The 24,636-nt window shown below is 38.9% G+C and overlaps 3 protein-coding genes across 8 annotated transcripts; 2 read left to right on the forward strand and 1 right to left on the reverse strand.

The window, feature by feature from the left end:
• The first annotated feature begins 407 nt into the window (after positions 1-407).
• Positions 408-13,506, forward strand: prom2 (prominin 2). Of its 5 annotated transcripts, XM_088385641.1 has the most exons (25): positions 408-565; positions 3,033-3,298; positions 4,107-4,168; positions 4,436-4,641; positions 4,722-4,842; positions 5,124-5,187; positions 5,268-5,342; positions 5,978-6,111; positions 6,951-7,019; positions 7,461-7,497; positions 7,593-7,743; positions 7,824-7,976; positions 8,697-8,820; positions 8,885-8,967; positions 9,125-9,215; positions 9,293-9,394; positions 9,566-9,625; positions 9,706-9,795; positions 9,926-9,958; positions 10,033-10,095; positions 10,884-10,943; positions 11,132-11,221; positions 11,303-11,415; positions 11,659-11,728; positions 13,273-13,506. In XM_088385641.1, exons 2-25 carry the CDS (start codon positions 3,091-3,093, stop codon positions 13,447-13,449), a joined length of 2,436 nt encoding a protein of 811 aa, XP_088241767.1. In that variant the 5' UTR covers positions 408-565; positions 3,033-3,090; the 3' UTR covers positions 13,450-13,506. The 5 variants fall into 5 exon arrangements, 4 of the variants coding, with proteins under 4 accessions (XP_088241767.1, XP_088241765.1, XP_088241768.1 ...); XM_088385639.1 differs by lacking the exon at positions 13,273-13,506 and having other exon boundaries at positions 11,659-13,048; XM_088385640.1 differs by lacking the exons at positions 408-565; positions 13,273-13,506 and adding an exon at positions 1,417-2,175 and having other exon boundaries at positions 11,659-13,048.
• Positions 13,507-14,250: 744 nt separating this feature from the next.
• On the forward strand, positions 14,251-23,398 carry LOC148393307 (calpain-1 catalytic subunit-like). Its single transcript, XM_088385643.1, has 22 exons — positions 14,251-14,419; positions 16,814-17,060; positions 17,604-17,673; positions 18,167-18,285; positions 18,358-18,491; positions 18,644-18,812; positions 19,477-19,560; positions 19,634-19,719; positions 19,849-19,923; positions 20,263-20,423; positions 20,494-20,663; positions 20,749-20,760; positions 20,862-21,073; positions 21,180-21,219; positions 21,310-21,375; positions 21,585-21,642; positions 21,780-21,844; positions 21,978-22,046; positions 22,121-22,199; positions 22,287-22,400; positions 22,474-22,532; positions 22,610-23,398. Exons 2-22 carry the CDS (start codon positions 16,815-16,817, stop codon positions 22,634-22,636), a joined length of 2,115 nt encoding a protein of 704 aa, XP_088241769.1. The 5' UTR covers positions 14,251-14,419; position 16,814; the 3' UTR covers positions 22,637-23,398.
• A 78-nt stretch (positions 23,399-23,476) lies between these two features.
• mrpl14 (mitochondrial ribosomal protein L14) lies at positions 23,477-24,596 on the reverse strand. Of its 2 annotated transcripts, none has more exons than XM_088385650.1 (3): positions 24,460-24,596; positions 24,180-24,261; positions 23,477-23,910 (listed from the first exon to the last, which is right to left on the reverse strand). In XM_088385650.1, exons 2-3 carry the CDS (start codon positions 24,257-24,259, stop codon positions 23,541-23,543), a joined length of 450 nt encoding a protein of 149 aa, XP_088241776.1. In that variant the 5' UTR covers positions 24,260-24,261; positions 24,460-24,596; the 3' UTR covers positions 23,477-23,540. The 2 variants fall into 2 exon arrangements, with proteins under 2 accessions (XP_088241776.1, XP_088241775.1); XM_088385649.1 differs by having other exon boundaries at positions 24,397-24,537.
• Positions 24,597-24,636: the final 40 nt, after the last annotated feature.

Genomic DNA, 24,636 nt, shown 5'->3' on the forward strand with positions numbered 1-24,636 from the left:
CATGTTCACCAATTTAATATGCACCCAGTTCATGAACAGTGAGATTGTGTCGCCATTGTGTCTCGAGTAGTGTTACAACATAAATGTATTTTACAAAAACAACACATTTGCCTCATCGTTTGCTCATCGAGACTTATGCCTATTTCAAGATTGTATTTTTTTTTTTTAAGGCGGCTGTGACGTCAATTGACGACTGAACTCACATCTATTTGTCATATGTCAAGATGGCGTAATATAAAAGAAATGTCACTCTTATTTATGCAAACAAATCTGCCAACGAAAATATGTGTGACCTTCAAAGCATTTCACTCATTTTCGTTTCAGGAAAACAACACGATGAAACAAATTGACGAATCAACGGTATAAGACTACGTCATGATGACATTTATTGACTAATGCTGACGAAGTGACGTCACACGCGGAGTCTTGTTCGTTCTTGCTCACATATTGACAAATTGACACAATTTCTTGGTTGTAGTCAGTTTACCCTTGCTTGACCTAAACTACCTTCGTTTACAATAGCAGTCGTTAAAGAACACCCTTCTCGAGAGGTACCCCAATAGCTGTGAGTATGATAAAATTTTCGTCAAATACTTAAAAGTCAACCAAAAAAAGTCTTTATTTCTATGCAGACACACTGATGTCATTGCGATATTTAACGTGTACCTAAAGAAATAACGGTTTTTTTTTTATGAAATTTTTTTCTCAGGCAAAATAACAAGCTTAATGTATTAGCTAATTAATAGTAATATCCCTAGATTATGTTCACCCATTGGATGGCGATGCATATTTAACTCATAAACGCAATGTTAATCAGAATACGTTCGTGTTTAAACTAGTGTAAGGCTATAAACATTCTCTTGGGTTGACTTCCTCTTAATTTATACTGCAAAATAATTTTTAGCAAATGTGCTGTATTTTATCGAATGTGTCATTTTAAGAAGAACCCCATTTAAACTTGTTTCATGTTATTTCTAGTTCAACCTTAAATCATTTTTACATACATAAATTAATACATTTGCAATAGCTGAGGTCATTTTTCTGTTTTATTTGTATACACAAAATAACCAGATATTAGAGATAAGTGATAAGCTTAAAAACATTAAAAAAAAAAAAGATCCCCTTTGAGATTTTATTGCCTGTCATACACTTTTTGTGGTCATAATTATAACAATTGCTTGACACCATGCTATTGGTGTCTTTTTTCTGTCACAAATTCTTGGAGCCTTATGAATGAACGATAATAATCCAATTGTGTAACGTTCTCTTATTGTTATTCTACTGTGTCTACATGTGTTGTGCATGGGTTAGTGGCTATTATCTCTATTCCTCATCATCATAGCATCATAGGTTTCTCTTTTACCCCCGGATCTAAGGAGGATCTCAGAGCAAGCTGTTTTGGTGCAGTCTCTTTAAATGCAAATGAGATACTTCCACTCCTGGCTCCCTCCAGGCCACAAGATATACATATGTTGCATGATATGTCTAATATTTTGGGGTTCATTTGTATCTGCTCTTCCAATATCTTTTCGCACAATGCAGTTCAGCTCAATTCCAGTTACTTTATTTACACTCTTTTTGTTACTTGTGGAGCCCGGATATGAACCCAGAAGTAGACATGACACAAAAGTTGAAAAGTAAAAGTATTTAACATCAGGGCTGCACACTTAAGAAAACTAGACGTTCTCCATGGAAGAAAGCTCGACGTATTTCTCTCAGAGTAAGAGGTCAAATCTATATTACAGAATAAAACTTGACATAACAGGACAAAACATATAAGGGAAAGGGCAACTGCAAAGCAACGGGTATGGAATCAGGCTTATGGCACAACTTAGAACAAAAGGACAAAGCAACTTTATACCAACTGATACAAAGAGATGATTCACTGAGCATTTCACCTGCTCTTCTTACGTGACTTGACTCACTCACTTTTTTTAGTGCCTCTATTTCCTTCACTCTCCTCCCAGTGGCAGGGCACACATTCAACTTAACAACCGGTGGACTATATCAGCTTGGAGTGGGACCCCCATCAGAATTGGAGCTTTTTTTGTGCCTTGAGATTCCTTTAAATGATCTTGGAATTTTTTATTTTTTTTTCTTATTAACATGGTTTGAGGAAATTAAATGCGTGCTCAATATCCACCAAAGTAGTAGGACTCATGATTCATCCTAAAGGTAGGTGGTACTACATATAATGATGTAAAAAGAACAAAACTCAACTAAATTGTCTAATTTGTGGCTATAATGCAACACTACTTCCACAATATCGATAACATAAATGAGTACGTAAAACGTTTATTTTCTTTTTTTCATATATACTAATGTGATATGATCATGATCATGATATGGTCATGATCTATGTACATGTAATAATGATCAATGATGTGTGACGGAATAAAGTGAATCAATGAATCAATCAATATACAATCATAATTTACATGTAGCCTATGTAAAAGAAATATACAATCATTGCATCAATGGAATCAATGAACTGCTACAGAGAACACAGCCGGGATAAATTGATCGATTTATTAGCCGTCAACATGAATTAGAATGGTCTACTTCACTTAATGTCACATTTGCAAAATTTAAAGTTGGCACACCGGGGCTGTAGACACCACCATCATTTTCACTTAGGATATTACTCGGTCATCAATCAAGTGTGTAATTGGTTTCAATCCAGTTCACGTAGACTGTAGCATTCAAATCTTTTCAAAAACTTGTATTGGATTTATCCATGCTTTGTGCAGCAGGGGTTGACAATAGTCTTTACGTACTTTGCAGTGTCATGCTGGAATCAAACCAGTTTGCTCTAGTATGCTGGTGTTTAGGGTGTGCTCACCATTTCATTGTGTTTACTCAACAAACACAGAAACTCACCGAACATCTTGTAATACTTCCTGTTATTCACCAGTATTGTTAAAAGTCAGCTATTTGCCCCTTATTTGTATAGCAAGTCTGAGTGCCTGTTTAGGTTCCTCACTGCGTGTGTGATTCCGCGATGTGAACTAATTGTGTGATGTTGATTGCAGGTGAGACTGACCGCCAAGTTGTCCTTTTCACCAATCCAAGGAGAAAAAGGCCAGCAAGATGTGGCGCAGTATTGCTGCAGTGTTGAGGGGGGCTGTAGCATTCTGGATTGTGGCGTGTTATTCAGCAGAAGAACAAAAGTTAGTATGTAATCTATCGGCCCTGCCTTTACCTGAATACCATGACATCTCTGACAAGAGTGGCAGCTTCATGTCGAGGACGGTCAGTGACTTCATCAAAGTTGTCCAGCCCAAAGACTTTCCTGAAGGTTCGTATTGCTTTGCGGATACTTTCAACAGAATCAGAATTTGCTTTATTATCATTGTCAGTGAAGACGTTAACAAAGTTGGATTTTTTTGCCGTAAAATTATGAAATATGGAACATGACATAAGGATAAATAATGAAAATACCTAAAAACACTAAGACTATAATGCATGCAATAAAATAAATGATGATTAAAAAATATTCACACTAAGATAAAAAATAGGTTTGTCCGAACTGTTTTCTACAGCAGTTTTCTAAAACTATTTTCAACTGTTTTGAATGGCAACCATTTTTTATAGCATGGCAAAGGAGAGCAATTCGGATTTAAATCAGCTCAATAAAAAGTTAATTAGTATGCATTGAGAAATTCTTAAAAAAAAAAAATCCTTCCCAAGTTAAATTTATTTGCTTTTATTGGGATGGAGTAGGTTTTCATGTGTGGTCATTTAGTTCATCAGATCACACCATATTTTTCATTTTTTTCCTCCAAAAGATTGAAAAGATTTAACAATTTGGGTGTGAAGCATTTATAAAGCAAAAAGTATGTAGAAATGACATAATGACAAAGATGCATCGAACAAAGTATATTTATTTACCTTGTCATGGTTTCCTAGCAGAAAGCAAAAAAAAACATTTCTGCTGTTAAAATGGCACAGATTTCATTCTTTGGAGCAAAAGAAACTTTTACTCATCCCTTTTTGAAATGTTATAATTTTGTTTAGTCTGGTATAATACCTTACGTAAGTGCATTGATATGTGATTAAAAAGAAAACGTTTAACCATTTCCCTCTGCTTGAATCCCTCGATCTAGATCTGATCAATAAGTTTGTGGCAAATTGGACAAAGCTGAAAATACAAGATATGCAAGATGACGTGAGTGCTTTCTTAATGGCCATTCAATGCTCAGCAGGCTTTGGTTTTGCATTTCTCTCTATATACATTTAACAATACATATTTGTACAGGACTGTCTCCTAAAATTTGAATATTGTGATCAAGTTCTTTATTTTCTGTCATGCTATCTGTAAAACTATCACAATAATCTAATTTTATGAGACAGTCCTGTTAATGACAATGTACACAGCCCACAGTTGATAGTGGATGATGGATGATCTAAGTAAGCCAAATGTATTCATGATAAGATAATGGAGTACGAGAGGGGCTTCGTTGTGTGCACGGTCATTGGTATCCTCTACATCTTCCTGATGCCCACTGTGGGCTCTATGATGGCCTGCTGCCGCTGTGCTGGCTGGTGTGGTGGCGACATGTACCAGAAACAATCGAGCGCCATTTTCATTAGGAGGAGAAACTTATATTGGAGCACTGTCATCGTCACTATCTTTCTCTTGTAAGTCAATTTATTCAAATGGCACCATGTTGGCCTCATTGCGGATTATGCATTCCATATTTTGCGCTGTGTCTTTGCAGTGCCGGGAACATGTGCATGTTCGGAAGTTACAGGGAATTCCAAGGGAAACTGAATCTGACCGAAAGTAGAATCAACGACACCTTTGATAATTTGAAGGACTATATCAACAATCTTCCCAAGGTACAAATCGTCCCATCTCCGTGGCTCAAGCAGTAGATCCTAGCTCTATCAGTCACGTGTCGTCGTGTCTTTGAGCAAGACACTTCACGCACCTTGCTTCCAGGTTGCCAAAATGTTCTCAATTGTGGTAAAACATTGAAGCAACATGCGAAAAATGTACTGAGCTGGCTGTCCAAATCACCGAACAGCATGAACAAAGTGCTTTTCAGTACTGTATCACTGTCAGACTATAATGTCCAATGTTCTTGACAAGAGCCTCAAAGTGGTCTTCCCGTTTACAGCAAATCGACCATGTGGCGGACCAGAGCAAAGAACTTGTGGACAGGCTTCCAAAAAAGATAAAGGGTAACAAGAGTCAATTCTAATGTATTGATGTTGAGTTATCATGTTGAATGATAACCGCTTAGTAATATGTTTCTTGTCAGAAAGTGACGCTGAGCTTCAGAGCCAGCTATTTGGAGACACCTCAGCGTTTGATGCGCACGGAGAGCTGCTGATAGGTATTACCAATATTCTGAACTGCTTTAAAATGTTGGGTAATTTTTTTAGACATATGGGTAGTTTTTTTTAGACATACTGCACATCTGGAAGTTTTTGTGTCGATTGGTGGGTAGCTAGGTAAGTAAATAGTTTTAGCAGGTGGTTTTTCTATTTAACGTAGATAAGTGGGTAAGGTAGTTTTTGCGAAAGATGATTGGGACAGTAGCTCTTGAATTTTTGTTTTGATAGGCAAGCGGGTAGGTAGATTGCTTTTGTTTGGAAGGCAGATATTAAGTGAGTAGATGTGTCGTTTTTTGACATCGGTAAATCAGTAGTTTCATTTTGGGTTTCTCGGTGCGTACGTGTAGGTACTTTTTGTTTTGATACCTTGTTCATGTTAAGCAGTTTTGTGTGCAATGATTAGAAATGACACACATGTAGGCTTGTGTGATTGGCAAACATTTAATACATAATGTCTTTACATCAACAGTGAAAGCCAATATTTGCCCTGATAAAAATGACATTAAATATACATATGTTTTAAGACATTTTCAGTAACTCGTTCCACTTTTAGAATAGTTTGATAACTATTTTGTTTAAAATGATGTGAACACCTATGATTAATACTGTACTTATTTATCCTTTGCATGCATAGTTCTGGATACAGTTCTGAATTTGAAGGAGGAGCTGGATACAGAAACGAAGAATGTGGAAACTAAATTTAATAAGGTCCAAGAGAAACTTCCTGCTAGTCAAAAATTAACTGGCATGAGCTTTTCTTCTGGCCAAGTAAGTAAAACCATTAGCATACAGGGCTTTTACTGAGGCACTTGGGGGATATGAGAAATTTTAAAATATATTTAAAAAGAATCCATGCACTTGAGCACCAGCTCAAGTGTCTCACTAAAATGTCACACTGAATGCAAAACCACTTGGCTTTGTTCAATGTACAATTGCTGTCAGTCTTCTTTTTAATTATCAAATGGGTATTAAGACAAAAACAAACAATTTCTTCTTTTAAAAGAACATCAAAAACAGCTAATACAACAAATATTTATTTATATTTATATTTACAATATGTTTTTTCTAACTTTTTTATAGTTAAATATTTTATTACAAATGGTTATAGAGATACAATGACAACATTCAATGAATCAGACAATGATGCCACATGTTTTCAATCTTTAAATTCATAAAAAAAACTTTGCATTTGTGAGAGGGTACTTGGCTCATATATAAAATAGTTTACAGTGGTTACATCATTAAAAAAAGGTTTGAAGCCACACCCTTAGAACATTGAACGACTGAAAGTAATTATTGTACAGTATTCCTTCAAATGAGCCTTCCCCCAACACTGAAAAAGACACAAAAATCTGAGTAATTGCAACCTGCTAAAAGGAAAAACTTACATTTGCTCATCGACTCACTGCAACAATGTTCAACACCCCACTTTCTTTTCCTTGTTATGGTTAATCTTTAGTACCTGGTGCCAATCTGGTACTCAAACTGCCATTTCTACTAAATGATTGCTTGGTCTTGACTATATTATATTGTTATTTTGATGCATGCACAAAATATTGCATGATGTGGTACAATTCTACAACATTGTCTTCTGTTTGCTGTTTAAGGGTGCATCTTTAACTACGACACTAAATGACGCGAAAAAAAAGTTGAACGACAATAATCCAACGACGAAGGTCAGTCAATTCCACAATTTTATATACTCCTTATATCCGTCCATTATCTGTACTGCTTGTCCCACGAGGTCGCTGGCATGCTTTAGCCTATCCCAGCAGCCACCGGGCAGTAGGCGGAGGACACCCTGAACCGGTTGCCAGCCAATCGCAGGGCACACAGAGACAAACAACCATCCGCACTCACACACCTCTAGGTCATTTGGAGCGTTCAATCGGTCTACCATGCATGTTTGTGAGATGTGGGAGGAAACCAGAGTGCCAGGAGAAAGCCCACGCAGGCACGGGGAGAACATGCAAATTCCACGCAGGGAGGGCCGGAGGTGGAATCGAACCCGCACCCTCCTAACTAAATGTGCATTACACATTTTTAAGAAGAGTGTTTATGAGTGATAAAAGCTGCTTTCATGTGTGGTAATGCATAAAAATTGACTTGTTTTGTAGATTGACGAATTCAAAGGCACCCTCAAGAACTTGAACTGTGAGTCACCGTGATGCTGTGGTTGCCTTTGGCGAATATCAATTTTCATCATATATTTAATATATTCATTTTAACTTGTCCCCTTTTATCTTTAGTCGATCAATTGGATTCTGTCAAAGACCAGATCACAAAGCAGATGAACATGAAAAAATTTTTTGATATAAACATGCTCCTTAGCCCTCTGGACAAGGTACAGATGAAGCTCAGTAAGTACATGCCTTGGATGGACACCGTCGACAGCATCTGGTAAAAACATCCCCGAGCGCCTGTCATCAATGACCCAAAGGAGAAGGAGATATTTTTTCTTTCTTTCTCGATCTTTTTAGGTGGCGCGTGTGCATATCCCTGTCCTTCGCCGTCTTTGTGGTGGTCCTGTGCAACGTCCTGGGTCTCATCCTGGGACGCATCGGTCTGGAAGAACCTCAAGAACCCACAAAGCGCTCCTCCATCGCCAATTGTGGTGGAATTTCCTTCATGGTGTGAGTGCTGTTCCAGAATTAAAAAAGATAGTAGATGACCGCCTGTCCTTGCCCATGCTGCAGGCTTTACACTAACTTTAAGAGTCACTGGCCAAATCTTAAACCCGCTGCTCAGGGGCTGTTTGCGGCCTGCAGAATGTATCGTGCCCTGTGACTTGAAGTCTATTGGTAGTGCTTTGCTCAGGGTGTTTTATTTTTGTGTGTTTTTTAAATCACTTATGGGCTTACCCTATAGCTTAGGCTTGTGACAGTGTTTTGTTCTGAAGTGACACCAAGTGGAAGAAATGAAATACTACAGTCCCTGTCATCTCTCTCAAAATGGCAACAGGAACAGTCAATTTCAAGGAAAACAGTAGACCAAATGTTTTTTTGGTCTGCACAAGCAACCCCGCACAGAAAAAATCCAATGTCAGCACACAATTAGACATGCTGAGGAGTGCAGATACCAGGGAGAGGATTTTTTTCCCAGGGTTGATGTGGCATAAGAGCATTATGGAAAGAGCTCAAAAATTGGCAGTAGGTGAATATACAAATAGTGAGTAGAAATTCCACAAAGTAATAGAAGTTGTTGAATATGTGAAATGCGATTGGCATATGAGTGGTCAATTCATACAAATTAGTTTGAATGAATTTAAATTTGTGGGTCAACACGTTTTTCATAAATATTCCCCCACGGCACCAGTGGAAAACACTTAGTGGTCTTGTGTTTCTTGATTTCAGTGGTGCAAGTTGGAGCTTTCTGTTCTCGTGGCTGCTCATGTTGCCTGTGACGTTGCTCTTACTGGTGGGCGGCAACGTTCATGCACTGGTTTGTCGCCCCTGGAGCAGCGGAGAAATGCTAGAGGTAAAGTGTGTCAAATCTTTAAAAAAAACATGCAGATGAGTGACATTTTTTCTCTTCATGACAGATTATTCCGAGACTGGTACCTCAGATGGATTTGGCTAAAGTTTTAAAAGTGAATGTCAAACTCACCCCCTCTGATATATACAAGTAGGTAGATATAAACCTCCACATGTTTATTCTCCAATACGCCGTGTGCAAATAATTGTCCAATAAGAAACATCCCTGAGGTGCGAAGAAGGGTGACTGCAACGCCCCTTTCTAACGGCGGTTCACGTGCACCATGCTTTGATATTTGTGTATGCAGGGACTGTGGGAAAAACATGTCTCTCTGGCACGCGCTCCACTTGGAGGATGGTCCAGGAGCTCAGATTAATAAGTACCTCGACATCTCCGAAGTAAATATTCACTCCTCTTCGCATTTGGTAGTGATTAGGTGAATACATACCGTAAAGTACATCTTCTTTGTGCACAGCACAACAGCAAAATCGATGACGTCATCAAAGGCATCAGTATCCCCACCATAACCTTGGATTTTGATTTCGATTCGGCGAGTCTCAATAAAAAGCCTCAAAAGGTTTGCTGAAAATGTGTGTGTGTGTGTGTGTGTGTGTAGGGGGGTGTAATTATTCATATTTTTAATGTAGTCCTTGTTATAATTTTAAAGGGTATAATTTATATTTATATAATAATCTTACATTTTTGGAGGGGAGAGGGTTCTTTTTATTACTGTTTTTGACTTCATTAGATTGATACATCTCAACTGGACACGAAGATTAAAGAGCTCAATAAATTGGCAGATACTCCTGTGAGTCACTTCACCAACACATCAATTGTCAGGTATGATGAGTGAACAATAATATATCCAACAATCTTGTCACCTTACAGTATAATCCCGAAGCCGAAAAATTACGAAAGGCAGCCCAGGACCTGACTGAAATTAAGAACGATATAGAAAACAAGATCAGTCCGAAAATGGTATGTGGCATTCTCTTCACCCTCTGCTTAAACTAGCAACATAATAATAAACATAATAAACTTGATTAGACTAACCAATCACCCAAGTAACCACTTGCCTCAACATATGCTCTCTGATTTTCCTCTGCAGGACAGAATCTCTGACAATATAGAAGTGATAAAAGTGAGCTTCTTTTCCATTCATACATGATGATATGCCTTAAATGCATTAAAATAACTGCCATCCTTCTCCTACAGAAAAAAATTGAGACGATGAAGGGCATGGCAGACATCCTCAAGGATACTACAAAAATTAAAGATGTGAGTAGAGTCTTCAATGCCTACCCCTCCCTCCCACTTCTCTCCTCATCTCTCCATTTCGCCCTCACTCTCGCTTTCACTTGGGAACTTGATGTCTCCTTGGAATAGTTATACATGTATTTATGCCTTTTTCTTGGTCGTATAGTTGTTATCATATTCTGTTGTTTGTTAACTGCTTCAGTTATTTCGTGTTACGGTTTTATTCATTATAATTTTCCAAGACAATTTCTGTTTGGCTTACATAAATATGTGGTTCTCTGCCATTATTTATAACTTCATTACACTTATCTTGGACTAAATTGTTATAATTTCTCCAGCTTTATATAAAACTTGAAATAGTTAATTATTGTTAATTATTGTCATAATATTACTTCTAATGGTTCTAATACCAATACGAATACTAACACTAACAACATTAACACTACTAACATCACTAACAACAACAACAAACAACAACAACAACGATTTTTTGAACAAAAAGTTCAAGATTATTATTATTATTATTATAATAATAATCTGGAAGTTTTTTAAAAAGCACAGCTTCATATTCTCGATAGGAACTTTGTCAATTTTTTGCAGTTGCATTTTCTTTTCTCGTCGCCCTGAGTGCAAAAAGCTCTTTGGGGTAAAAAAGGTCATACTGAAATAATTCAGCGCATTTACCTAAAGTTCCACTTAACTGGGAGAATCCACACATTCTTCGCAATGGCAGGAAAGAAAGACTATTTGAGTAACGATATTCGGGATTTCATAGTATTAGCCTTGTGAATATTCTTTGTTACCCACAGATGCTTAAAACATTCTTGGTGGACGAGATGACTCACATTTTAGGCTGCATCGGAAACCAGGTAAGGACTTAAGCAATAGATGCATGTGGGCAACAAAACTAGTAAAAACCTAGCATACATCATCATCCAGTAACCTAGTTAAAAGGAAAGCCCCTAGGTCGCTAACAAATAAGCTACAAATCAAATTACATCCCTAGTTAGAAAGTAACAAACCTACTGTCCAAACCTTTTGGGGTACTGTTTTTCAGGTTAAAGAAGAGTTTGGCCGTTGTGGTCCTTTGTCTGAGGCCCTAGACTCTGCTCACACCGTTCTGTGTTTGTACCTTGTGTCATCTCTGGTAAGGGAAAACCACAATGCAAGACAGAGGTTGCATTGTCAGATTCAAAGGACTTCTGAGAGTGTTTTTGCTTTCTTGTAGAATGCCTTCTGGTTCAGTCTTGGCTGGTGCTTGATCTTCTTTATCCCCAGCATTATATTATCCATGAAACTAGCAAAGTACTACAGGAGAATGAAGCACACGGAACCCAAAAGGTGAGTACATCCATCCTTAATCCATTCAAACATGTTTCTCTGGGCTTCAAAAATGACTTGAGCCTTCCTGCGTGTGGGTTGCATGATTTTTAAGTCCTCTCACCGCATTAAAAAAATAGATATTTCAAAATATTCCGATTTAGCATTTCTGAACCTTTCCTCATTTGAGGTTTGATCTGTCGTGAGGCTTCATCTCAACAAAAGTAGTATTTTTTTAAATAAACAACATCTATTCTTTTTAAGGAACCGTCCTCGTCCTGAGGTTCTGGAGTTAGGATCAAGGAAACAAAGCCGGAATGGGAAAAAACAAAAGGTAAAGGTATTGATTTTCCAATCATCCATCCATCCATTATCCGACCCGCTTCAAGAGGGTCAAGGGAGTGCTGGAGCCCATTCCAGGAGACTTCGGGCAGTAGTAGTACACCCTGAACAGGTTGCCAGCCAGTCACGGGTCACACATAGACAAACCACTCATTCTCGCAATCGCACCTAAGGACATATTAGAGCTCAATTCACCTCCTGTGCATGTTTTTGGATTGTGGATGGAAATCGAGTACCTGAAGGAAACCTACACAGGCACAGGGAGAACATGCAAATCCTGCACAGAAAGGTCAGAAAAATCAGAATCAAACCCAGGATCTCTCCACTCTGAAGTGGATGTGGCAAGCACTTGACCACCGTGCCACCTATTCATTTTCCAAAAACAAAAAAAGGGCAGGGATCATACTATATCAATATACATAAAATAAATAAATAAAAAGTTAGCGCCAGCGGACTCAAAACAAAGACAACATACCGGATTGGAAAAAAATGGAACTGAAGGAGCAAATTGATAAGACAAAAGGAAACAACTTGACAAGACACAAATGGCTGAGAGAGCTGATTGGTAGACAAAGAACCAGAGATTGAAAACAGACAAAAAACTATAATGAGCAACCCTGGACACAAGTCACTAATCGAGACCAAAACACAGATCATGACACAATTTCATTTCAACAACTATTTATGTCCAATCTAATTAGGTAATGGGACTGATTAACGTCCATTACATTTTACCGGGTGATGATATTGGGACTGTCCAACCCCCCCGGGGGTTTCACAATGTCATCTCTAACCAGCAAGGGTAGTTGGGTTAAAAAGTTACATGCATATTTAACGTCAAGCCAACTGAGCATATCTGGCCCGCTGACGTGATTTCCAGCGACACAGGACAAAATGTGATGTGTGATGCAACCCAAATGTTGGAAAACGTGTACAGTATGCAGAAGACTTTACAAAAGCGCTGCAAAATCAATTGGTTGTAAAGGACCTCAATGTATCTTGTACATGCACTGAGAAATATGTACCACAAATGCTGCTCCACCTGAGCAATCAGGCTCATCAAATGGGCTGTCATTTTTGTTGAAGTACTTTGATATTTTTTATGATATATTAATTTGTATATATTTTCTACATTTATCCCATACCGAGATGTACTAGAACAGAAAAATCCTATTGAGTATGTGATGCATAAAATCACATTACAATAAAATATCAATACACACTGTAAATACATTTTACAAACTCAAGTAAGGTATAGTAAAGCGTAAGTGAACATATAATACATGTATGAAATAAATGAAATATGAAGGATTGTTGTTGTTTATTTGACAAAAAGTGACAGTTGGTGTTTTAAAACCATCGTTTTATAAAATTCATATAAAGTTGGCTAATTGCGAAATACTGATATAAATGATAGCTTTTGCAATGCAAGCGAGTATCTGCAGACTGCAGTATAATGACCAAAACTGCCCAAAAAATATTTTAATCAAAATAGAAATAAAAACAATACATTGTCTATACCACTTGTCCCCTTAGGGGTCGCAGCGGTCCTGGAACCTATCCCAGCAGTCATCGGGCAGACGGACCGTCCACACTCATACACCTAGCGACAATTTGGAGTGCCTACCAAGTATGTTTTGGGGCTGTGGGACGAATCAGGAGAAGGAAAAGGGATCCGAATCCTCCTGTGAGGTGGACGTGGTAACATATTAAAAACAATATCAAATGGAAAATTATATTGAAAAATAAATTGTACATTTTTTTGGTGTATTTTGGCAGTTTTGGTCCTTTATACGAGCATTGAACATCGACGTGTGAAATTACTTACTCTAGTAAAACCTATAAAGTGCCACTAGGCAGCAGTGTCGGGCTGCAAACACCACGTTCGATGACAGTGAAAATATTACCGTTAGTTTAGGAAATGAACAAGAATGCCAGAACACTGAGCCTAGATATTTTTTTTTTGTCTAGAACAGGGATTTTTTTCGCTGGTTCGCTTCTTACGGAGACCCATTATGACTCTCAACCCAAATAAATGTAGGAGCACCTCATACAGTAAAAGGTACAAAAAAAACTGACAAATAACTCGTTTTCAAATCAGACGAGTAAAAACTGGTTAAATATATAAAAAATATATTAAAAGAATTTGCAATTCTAGTAATGACACAAATTTGATGCACATTTTGTCTTCGCGGGCCACATAAAATGACGTGGAGGGCCGTATCTGGCCCCCGGGCCTTCTCTGGTCTAGAATAAGATTTAACACCTGTGGTCCAGAATAAAGATACATGAATTATTTCGAAATGAGACAAGCCCGTTTTTTTCAACCGCGTTAACGATTACTAATCTACATTAATGGGACATTTTAGTTATCATTTTTATTCATTCTATTATCCGTTTTTATTCATCTAAGTCTAACGCGTCACAGTCACACTAGCGCCTCAAGTGGCATGTTCCTTTTGTGTGCGTGCTTTTTTGTGGGAGTGAGCGCGTGTCTCCGTGCGCGTGCGCGTGTATGCCCCTCCTATTGCAGTGCCAGTGTGCGCGCGCGCGTATGTATAGGCTGTGAGGGCTGGACCTGCCCTCCTGGCTGTCGAACCGCTAGTCTTCACTTCCTCCATTTGACACGATTAGCATCAATCTACTGCAACAAGGAAAGACAAGATTCATTTGTAAAGCGGTGGTGAGTGTTTTTCGTCTTGTTTATTGTCATTTGCTTCATTTAACTACGTGCATGTTTAGGATGGATATGCGGCTAACGGTATGCCGGGGGTCCAGCTTTGTAAGGGGGGGGTTTGCAGTTGCGTCTCCTTTAAAGATCGGCATGAGTTGGCGCATTGAGGGTTGAATTGTGACGTCATGTGGTATTGTGTGAGGTTTTAAGAGCGTTTTAATAACTTGGTTGCCATGTGAACAGGTGCTCATAACATTGTGAGGCCGAACATGCCTGGCATACTAGATGCGTTTTGAATCACAATGCCGCAGATAAGAGCGGGTGGGTACCAGACAGCATTATTGGGACTTCGTATAGAGCATTTCACAAAGGTTGAGGCCCTTCGATGACATCACTTTCCACAGAACTGCGTCAATCAGCTATTTGCCAACAACTAGGGATTGGAGGAGTAGAGTTTATCATTAGCCAGAGTCACAAGAACATTGCAGCAGAATTGAAGAGGCTCAGCAGCAGCATGATGTGGAGCCTTGGGGGCTTCTCTACTTGGGTCTCTCCCCTACTCTGTAAAAACGGCACTTTACAAAAACATTGAAGTCAGAATTTTTATTTTATTTTAGATCAATTATTGATGGAAATCCGACATGGTTGGTGGAGTTCGAATCTGAATCCAAACACACAAATTGTCTTTCCTTTTTTCCTCCAATCTTCCTTTAAAATAAATTGAAAAGTAGTTGAACAAATCAATTGGTTTCTGATTTCAAAACTATTAACCACCAGTTAGTTTTGTATACTTAATAATATAATCCAATACATTTTTATTTATACAGCACTTTCACCACAGCTTTGGCTGTACTACCGACACCTAAAGACTTGTGGCCTTTGCAATTATGTGATAATCACAACTAAAATATGAATATCCGTGCAATAGATCATCCCATAAGGACTTTGGTATGTGTGTTAGTTAACAACCAATAAATTTAGTGTGGATACGGCAGTGTACATTGAGTTTCCACATTAATGTCACAATAAGAAATTAATTATTAATACATTAATATCAGTATAATAAATTACACAGACTATAATAAATATATAATAAATAATACATATAATAGTATTATAAATATATTGGAGGATAAAATAAGCATATTTTGCCTTCATTTGAAATGTTGTTTGGACCTGCCTGCTGCATTTCCTGTCGTAACCATTGCACGTTTCACTCAAAAAAACATTTTACATGAATCGCTCACTCCTCCGCATTAGCACTGTTAGCTCAACACCACTGCCTTGACTGTATACATACTTTCCCTTGCACGTTGGGTTTCTGTTGAGTGGTTCAGAGCAGCACAAAAGATAATCTAATGTGAAAGTACTGGTTGGGAACCACATTTGCCAGGAGTAACTAATAGCCAGCTGCTCGGCCTGTTTGCCTTGCAGCACTATTATGCCCTCCTTGGAGATTTGTGAACCTCTCCAACACTGAGCAGTCAAATGCATTCAAGGATAAATAAATAAACAAAGAAAGCGTTCATTAACTAAAGTGCACTGTGGCTTGGTGAAGGCTGTGCCCGCATCTTCAGCAAGTCAGTGCAGTCCAAATTACATAAAGAAGGAAGGCGCTTTGTCTCAAAATCATCAGTGTTTGACATTTCTCTTTTTTTCCTCTTTTTGTGCCGCTCTCCGTCTCAGCCTGTCTGCACATCAGGTATCATGTTACTAACTTCTTTATAAGGACACAGCTTTTGTTTTTCTTGTGTGGTTTGATCTAAGTAATGTTATTTTTGTTACGCATATACCTTTTTCCTGCTATGTGGCCTAGCTCTTCGATTTGATTGTACATTGGGACCATTAAGGTCGAATAGTAGACTGCATTCCTACACACAGGTATTGACCTTTTGAAATAATGCAAAGAACAATTAGTTGCATAATCAATACAATAGAATCTTTGAATAAAAATGGCTAATATTACAAGTGTAAAAAGTAGTTAACTTCTGCAAATCGTATTTTATCTCACCACTTGTGCAACTGCGGGCTCGTTTGACTTTAGAGGTTCCACTGTAATTTGCAAAAGCAAAAAATTACATTTTGTAATCCAACTTCCCTTTTGACACGCTAAAATGACTCAGCCTTTTTGAGCTACGCCCTGACCTCTCATATTAATCATATACTTTTCTGCATTGGATAATATGGAGTCCAAGTGAATATAATGCTTCCCGTATATGGTCAGGGTAATATAGCTGGACAGACACCGAATACGGACGACGAAAAGAGCATGTCAGTGCAAGTACTTTGTATGTTTACTCTTCAAACTCTGTGCCATACCCTCTTGACAAGACTGTGTCACTACTGATACTAATAATAGTTCAGAGCTCCACCACCCATTTGCATATTTTTATCTCGTGCTAGTATGAATCCTGTTGGAGGGATATCTGCAACCATAAACGCTAACAGGCTGCGAGCAGAAGGCATGGGCTCCTACGAGCAGGCGGTACAATTCTCCAACCAGGACTACGAGTCACTAAAGCAGCAGTGCATTGAGTCGGGCTGCCTTTTTGAAGACCCCTGTTTCCCCGCTGAGCCCCAATCGCTCGGCTTCAAGGAGCTCGCTCCCTACTCTGCAAAAACCAGAGATGTTGAGTGGATGAGACCTACGGTAAGATCACCCCATGACATGAATTGGACTGTCTGCAGTCGTACATTATGCACGAGCTTGCTTATGTATTTTTCCAATGGCACGTGATTGTTTTGTTGAACCATGAAAGTTTCAAACAAATGGAGGGCAGACGTTCCATGCATTTCTTACTCCATTGCATTTAAAGGATTCCATATCCACATAACTTCTACATTGTTGTGATAGTTTATCTGCAGCCATGTCTGTTTGTGGTGATGGAATGTAAACACAGCAAACAGCATATCAGTGACATGGTGTCTTTTTACGTCTGAAAATGCGGACATAATCGGACAAGTTGTGGCAGGGGGTTATCCGACCACTGCAGCTGTCCGTGTTCTCCCCGACATTGAGAACATTTGCTTACATGATTAGCTCTTCGTAGCCTTGATGCAAGAATAGTCTGCGGGCATGATCGTAATCCATCTAGACTGGTGTGATTTCTATTTTTATTAGGATACGGAATTAATCCCAGAATATGTGTATATATTGTGGCTTAGAATTTTTTTTTTTTTTATTCCCAATGAGGAACTGGTGAATCAGCCTCAGTTCATTGTTGGTGGTGCCACCAGGACGGACATCTGTCAAGGAGCACTGGGTGAGTATGCTTTGGTCTAATTTCCTGCTCATAGAATTTTAGCCATAACAATCCCAAAGAGTCCAGTTCAGGGTGCAACTCAACTGGGATAGGCTCCAGCACACCTAAAATCCTTGTGGGGATAATGATGATGGTAAATATTACACCATTGTGAGCAAAAGTAATCAAGTTAAATGTCATGTTAAAGTGCAGACTATTACAGTGGAACCAATCCATACTTCCATTATACACTCATTAGCGTTCCCAGTAAATGGAGCGCTGCTGTTTTCGAAAACAACCAATCACACTTGGATTCATTGTACTGAAATGATGATCTTAATACTTCATACTCATAAATGTAATCCCATGGGGTGAAATCGGGCCTTTTTATTTGAACAAAGCTATTTTTCTGGTGTGTAAATGGCAACAGGGGCATTTAGCTGCTTTGCCCGTCACACAGACTCCTCACTGGATGAACATTAAAATGATATTTACTTGACTTTTTCTGGTTCAGGGGACTGCTGGCTCTTGGCAGCCATTGCTTCTCTCACTTTGAATGAGAAGTTGCTTCATCGTGTTGTCCCACATGGGCAGTCCTTCGAAGATAGCTATGCTGGAATTTTTCACTTTCAGGTACTTTTAAAGACAAGTTCTAATTTGTGCAAGATCGTCATGCTGGTTTGACTCATTGTGTTTGTGTTTCAGTTCTGGCAGTTTGGCGAATGGGTAGATGTTGTCATTGATGACCGACTTCCTGTCAAAGGTGGCGAGCTGATGTTTGTGCATTCTGCTGAGGGCAATGAATTCTGGAGTGCACTGCTGGAGAAGGCTTATGCTAAGTAGGTCGTTTAGAAGGATACTCGGTCTCTGGCTTTAAATTATTTAGTGGAGTGCATGTACTGTAAGAGCAAAGTGTAAATCTCCAACACATTAGGAAGCACTGCAGTTTTCCCGTTAATATTTTTATTTTCCTCTGCATTGCGTCCAACAGGCTGAATGGCACCTATGAAGCTCTGTCTGGAGGAAGTACCACTGAAGGTTTTGAGGACTTCACAGGTGGCGTTTCGGAGTCTTACGAACTCAGCAAAGCTCCCAGAGATCTGTATAAGATTATTAGCAAAGCTCTGGATAGAGGCTCCCTGTTAGGCTGCTCCATTGATGTAAGTGCTGAACTGATTTCCTAAAATTGGAAAGTTGCACATTTCTCCTGCGAGTAGGAAAAATTAAGTAGAACAAACTTCTCCAAGATGCAGTAATATATAGTCACGCAATTATGCCAGTGCAATTGAACTCAAACTTAAAATTGTAGAGTCATGATATATATTATCTCAGCATGAAGTAATTCAGTCAAATATATTTCAAAAATGCTTTGGCTACCAAAAAGGCGTTTTCAAAATAATAATAATAATAATTATTATTATTATATGAGAAATTGTTGTGCTAGATACAAATAGGTTGACTTGCATTGGGTGTAATTATATGATTGTATAATTATGCTAAAGTTTCATGGTATTCATATAGCTGCAAAGAATTATTTGACTTGTCGATACATTTGTTGATTATTTTGTCTATTAATCGATGAATCAGATTAAAAACATGTTTTAATTTCCATCCCTTTAGTCCACAACAGGAAATACGTTTTTCTGCACGAACAATTTTAAATAATTCTGATTGAATGGTTCGTAACATGATGGACAAGAGGACGGAAATGTTGATTATTGTTTTCCGAAGTAAATGTAAATGTTTTATTTTGATTCAACACAAATGGATGATGACAAAGCAGGAGGTTTCATCCTGAAAAGCAGCGTATCATTTTAATTCCAGATTACCAGCGCCTTCGACATGGAGGCTGTAACATTCAAGAAGCTGGTGAAGGGCCATGCCTATTCAGTCACTGGGCTTAAGCAGGTATGTGTGAATGGGATGCTGCTGGGCAGCCATTGCCATTATATTTATTATTGAACATGTTTGTGTGATGTAGCTGGATTACCGTGGCAGACTGGAGCGTTTAATCCGAATTCGTAATCCTTGGGGCCAAGTGGAGTGGACCGGTGCCTGGAGTGACAAGTGAGTCTTCCGTTCCAAGTATACAAAGTGTCAGCCAACGGAAAAACTCGCATGGTCATGGTGTCCCAGTCCGTGAATCGCTAGACAAATAAAATAGCATCTATAACACCGCACCCTTGCTCTTTATAGTTCCTCGGAATGGGATCAAGTTGATCCGTCTGAACGGGATGAAGTGCATCTGCAGATGGAAGATGGAGAGTTCTGGTAAGTGCTGCGATGATTCTGTGGTCGTTAAATTCTGAACGTGGAACAAAGAAAACTTCAAGTCTTGTAATCAAACCAAATTAAAAATTAAATCGGGGGTGTAGGGCCTATTATACCATACTTGGTTGTGTAAATTTAAATGGCTTTAGTATCCATCCATTCAATTTCTGAAATGCTTGTCCTCATTAGGGCTGTGGGGAGCTAATGTATCTTAATTGACTTTTGAAAAGATGCAGGCTACATGCTGGACTGGTCATTAGCTAAACGCAGGGCACAACCAACCACAATTCAAGAGATTAATTTCTCTCATGAGCTGAATGTGGTTTTCTTTCTATTCAGGATGGCCTTCAGTGAGTTCCTCAGGCAGTTTTCCCGACTTGAAATCTGCAACCTGACCGCCGACGCGTTGAAAGAGGATGCGCTCAGCCACTGGAACACCATCAAGTTTCATGGCACATGGCGGAGGGGCAGCACAGCTGGAGGCTGCAGGAACAATCCCAGTGAGTCCTGTTTTAAGAGAATACCAATTCAGGAATCAAATCTTAAACAGAAACGCCTCAATGTCTGTAGACACGTTCTGGATCAACCCTCAGTATAAGATCACATTACTGGAGGAGGATGATGACCCAGATGATGATGAGGTAGCCTGTAGTTTCTTGGTGGCGCTGATGCAGAAGGATCGGCGCAGACATCGCCGGCACGGTCAGGATATGCACACCATCGGTTTTGCGTTATATGAGGTGAGAGCGAGTTCTGTTCTTGATTGATGAATCTGCTATTAACTGTGCTTATTTCATGACTGTTGTCTTTTGCACATTCTTGCAGATCCCAGAGGAGGTAAGCAGAGTAGTCAGGATTCATATTGAAAAATCCACTCATAACAACTACGTACATTGAAAAGATATTTAAATGGCCAATTGTTTTCCTACTGCCCTCAGTTTAAAGGCTGCCAGAATGTTCACCTGAAGAAGAATTTCTTTCTGACCAATCAATCGTGCGCTCGCTCGGAGACTTTTATAAATCTGCGAGAGGTGAGCACACGGCTCCGTCTACCTCCTGGAGAGTACCTCATCGTCCCCTCCACCTTTGAGGCCGGTAAAGAGGCTGACTTTGTCCTTCGCGTCTTCACTGAGAAGCAGTCAGAAACAGAGTATGTGTCTATTTTTTTTTTTTTATGCTTGGTATTGTTGAATGGTTTGTTTTTAAGGGTTGTAAGTATGTGCAGAAACCAAGAGTGATGTCATTGTTTATTGCAGAGAACTGGATGATGAAATATCGGCCGACTTAGGAGAAGAGGTATAACATGATCAAATTTTTGGAACAAATTGGAGCATAGCAACTTATCTAATAATCAATAACCTGTCATATAATTCACCTTCCCTTCAGGAAGAATTAACGGAAGATGATATTGATGATTCTTTCAAGTCCATGTTTGCTCAACTAGCAGGAGAGGTAGGTTGTGGAAAACGTTTTCTGAACTATTCAAGGAGATACATTAAACTTATGCATCAATTCAAAATGCCATAACGCAATGAAAGAAAATGACATCATTGTTAGAAATATAATGTCTATTCCAACCAATGCTCTGTGATGATGCGTTAATCTTAAATAATTTAACTTAATTGAATTCATTTAAAAAGCTTTCCTACACTTTTACTCAGGACATGGAGATTTCCATTCGGGAGCTGAAGACCGTTCTGAACAGGGTCGTCTCGCGCCGTGAGTTTTATTTATTTTCAATGATAAATTGCTAGCTGCTGGAATACTGACATGTTAGTGTGTCTCTGTAGTGTGTATGGAATTGCAAATGGCCTCCCCTGAGCGTCTGTGTAACTCCACTTATGGTGTTCTCTCAGATCAAGATTTGAAGACGGATGGCTTCAGTTTGGAATCTTGCAGAACCATGGTCAACCTCATGGATGTATCCTCGTATTTCTATATATATATAAGGAAAAAAAACTACTATACAATTTCACCACACGGTGCTATAATTGTGTCAAATTTTGATTTACGGTGGTTGCTGAGTTAAAACACCATGACAACATTTTAATCAGAAGGATGGAAGTGCTCGTCTAGGTGTGGTGGAGTTCCAGATTCTTTGGAATAAGATCCGAAAGTGGCTGGTGAGTGAGTGAAATGTCTGACGTGCATGACAAGTATATGAACCAAACTTAACATGTCTTCTCTTTGCTTAAAGCTTGTTTTTAGACAGTTTGACCTTGACAAGTCAGGTGCCATGAGTTCCTATGAGATGCGTCTTGCTGTGGAGGCAGCAGGTAGAAAAAAGCTCAGCTTTGTTTCACTTCAAAACATCGTGATGAGCGTAATCTAGCCTTATGCGCATATTTGTTTTGCTTTTGAAGGTTTTAAACTAAACAACAAACTCAACGAGGTTCTGGTGGCCCGGTATGCGGAGAATGAGATGATTGACTTTGATAACTTTATCTCCTGCTTGGTCAAGCTTGAGTCCATGTTTAGTGAGTACTATTCTCAAATCTGCGGATGAACCATTACCAGCTAGTAACATGAAAACTGCATTATTTTCCACAGGGTCTTTTATGCAGTTTGACAAAGAGTCATCAGGAGTGGCTGAATTGACTCTCATAGAAGTGAGTTTTGTTTCTGTCATGAATTGCAAATAATTTCCTCCAACTTAACTCTATTACTCCTCTACTCTTTTTGCTAGTGGCTTTACCTGACCATGTGTGGTTGAAGAGGACCATATCGAGTGAGGGACGGCAGCAGCCTGCAGACTGCCATGATTGTTTTAACGCGTAGCCTTGATAATCCAATAACGGTTTCCCACCCGAGTGCACCCAAAGTAGCAAAACTGTATACACACACGGATAATAAAAGTACATCCAGGCCAAGTGTCTCGTATTAAAAAGTTGTAAAACTATGCAAACCTCAAGTATGCAGCTATCACTCCTGCATGAGTATGTGTGTAACCACAGAATGTAAAGTTTGTTGCATGGTGATATTTCAACATTTTAGGTTGGCTGCCTTTAATGGTCCTAACTACAGTATTTTGCAACAAAAACACATTTGTTATGTTAGTGCTATAAAATTGGGTTTTTACTAATCAGATTTACATTTTTTTTTCACTTTATTTTTCTTTGTATTTTTAAAATGAAAGTGTGACTTAAATTTTGCACCCATAGATAGCAAAGGACTTGAGAATAAGACCTTTAAAAAAACATTTATATTGTCTTGCTAGAAATAAACATCAGATATATGTGGGGTTTCATCCCAAGGTTTTACTTTGCACTAAGATTTTAGTTGTAGGAAGCTGCTAGCAAAAATGCCTCACATTGAGAAACACTGTCGCTAACATTTACAGGGATCATGATATTGGACTGCCTTATTCATGTCATTAGCTATGAACAGCTAAATTAAAATGTGCCAGTTTTGTTTTGTGTGTTTGTGTTGTGCCTTAAATAACATAACTATAAATAAATAATGCCATTAACCTCCAGTTTAAGGTTTTGTAAATTGTGTTCATCATAACATTAAGATGACCCACATTTGCTTGTTAAATAGACTGTACCATGCATTTCAGGTAAAGGTTGTATTTATTGTAAGCAAAGAGAGGACTCCGAGCAGAAACTTGAGCCCAGTCAGACAAAAGAACTAGCAATTGCCAGCACCTTCGAGTAGTCCCCCTCCATTCTTTTACGTAAATGAGTGGGTATGGGAACTTTAATCCTAGTTCCTGTTGGGTTTCCATTTTCCTCGATAAGAACAACATTATTTGAATCAAATCGTGGATCCATACGTTGTCCGGGCATTTTGTGACCAACAATTAGTGCTGCTTTCTTCTGTCCTTTAATGGCCAGTAACACTTTGTCGCCAACTTTTCCAACGCCGTTCTTGGTGTACACATGGATCACTCTTGGAGGCCGGTGGTAAGGTGTATTCCCAAGAGAGCTGTTATCCACCACTCGCACCCTGGTCATTTTTTGAATGGCAGCTGCAGCAGCCGACACACTGGACAGACAAATTGTTATGAAGTCATTTGAACAGGTATGGACGACCTTTTCTTTAAAGAGACTAACCACAGAGCAACTAATTAGTTTCACTATGCATATACAACATGTAAATAACATACATAAATACAGGAGGCAGAATGACTCATCTGCTGCACACAATGTGCAAAATGGATAGTTGTTGGTTCAGCAACTTTTCATCATGATATCAATAACACAATCATCGTGCAGTGTCCAGATTGGTGCCCCGTGTGCTGCCAGATAACTTACCCGAATGTCCTCTGAGGAATTAAGCAGAATCCATCAGCAAAAAGCCCGGTGAAGGATCTTGCAAACAGGTGCATCGCCATAACTACAAGAAATAATGTTTAGGATCATACAAATGTACGATTAAAGTCTGTGGCTAATGCTAGCGCTCGCTGATGTTCGCATGGTAAAGAAAAACAGGGCATAACATTGTGAATTAATCGGAAAAATGTTTACACACATTTAAAACGTTTGCTTTAAACGGTCGACCCAATGGTTTCGTTAAAAATGTGAATTCTGTTACCGTTCTGCCTCAGCCCATGCCAATGTCAAATCGTGACGTCATTAACCAGCGACGGAAAACATGTCACCCATTTTGTAATAGTTTTAGGGAATGTAAAGGGAGGAAATTCATGATCGTTTTACGATCATTTGCCATTTGAGTATACAAATAAAATATCACATAAACACCAACGTGGCG

Source organism: Syngnathus floridae, chromosome 9, assembly GCF_059516105.1.
Source record: "Syngnathus floridae isolate MCC-2025c chromosome 9, RoL_Sflo_1.0, whole genome shotgun sequence".
NCBI classification, from domain to species: Eukaryota; Metazoa; Chordata; class Actinopteri; order Syngnathiformes; family Syngnathidae; genus Syngnathus; species Syngnathus floridae.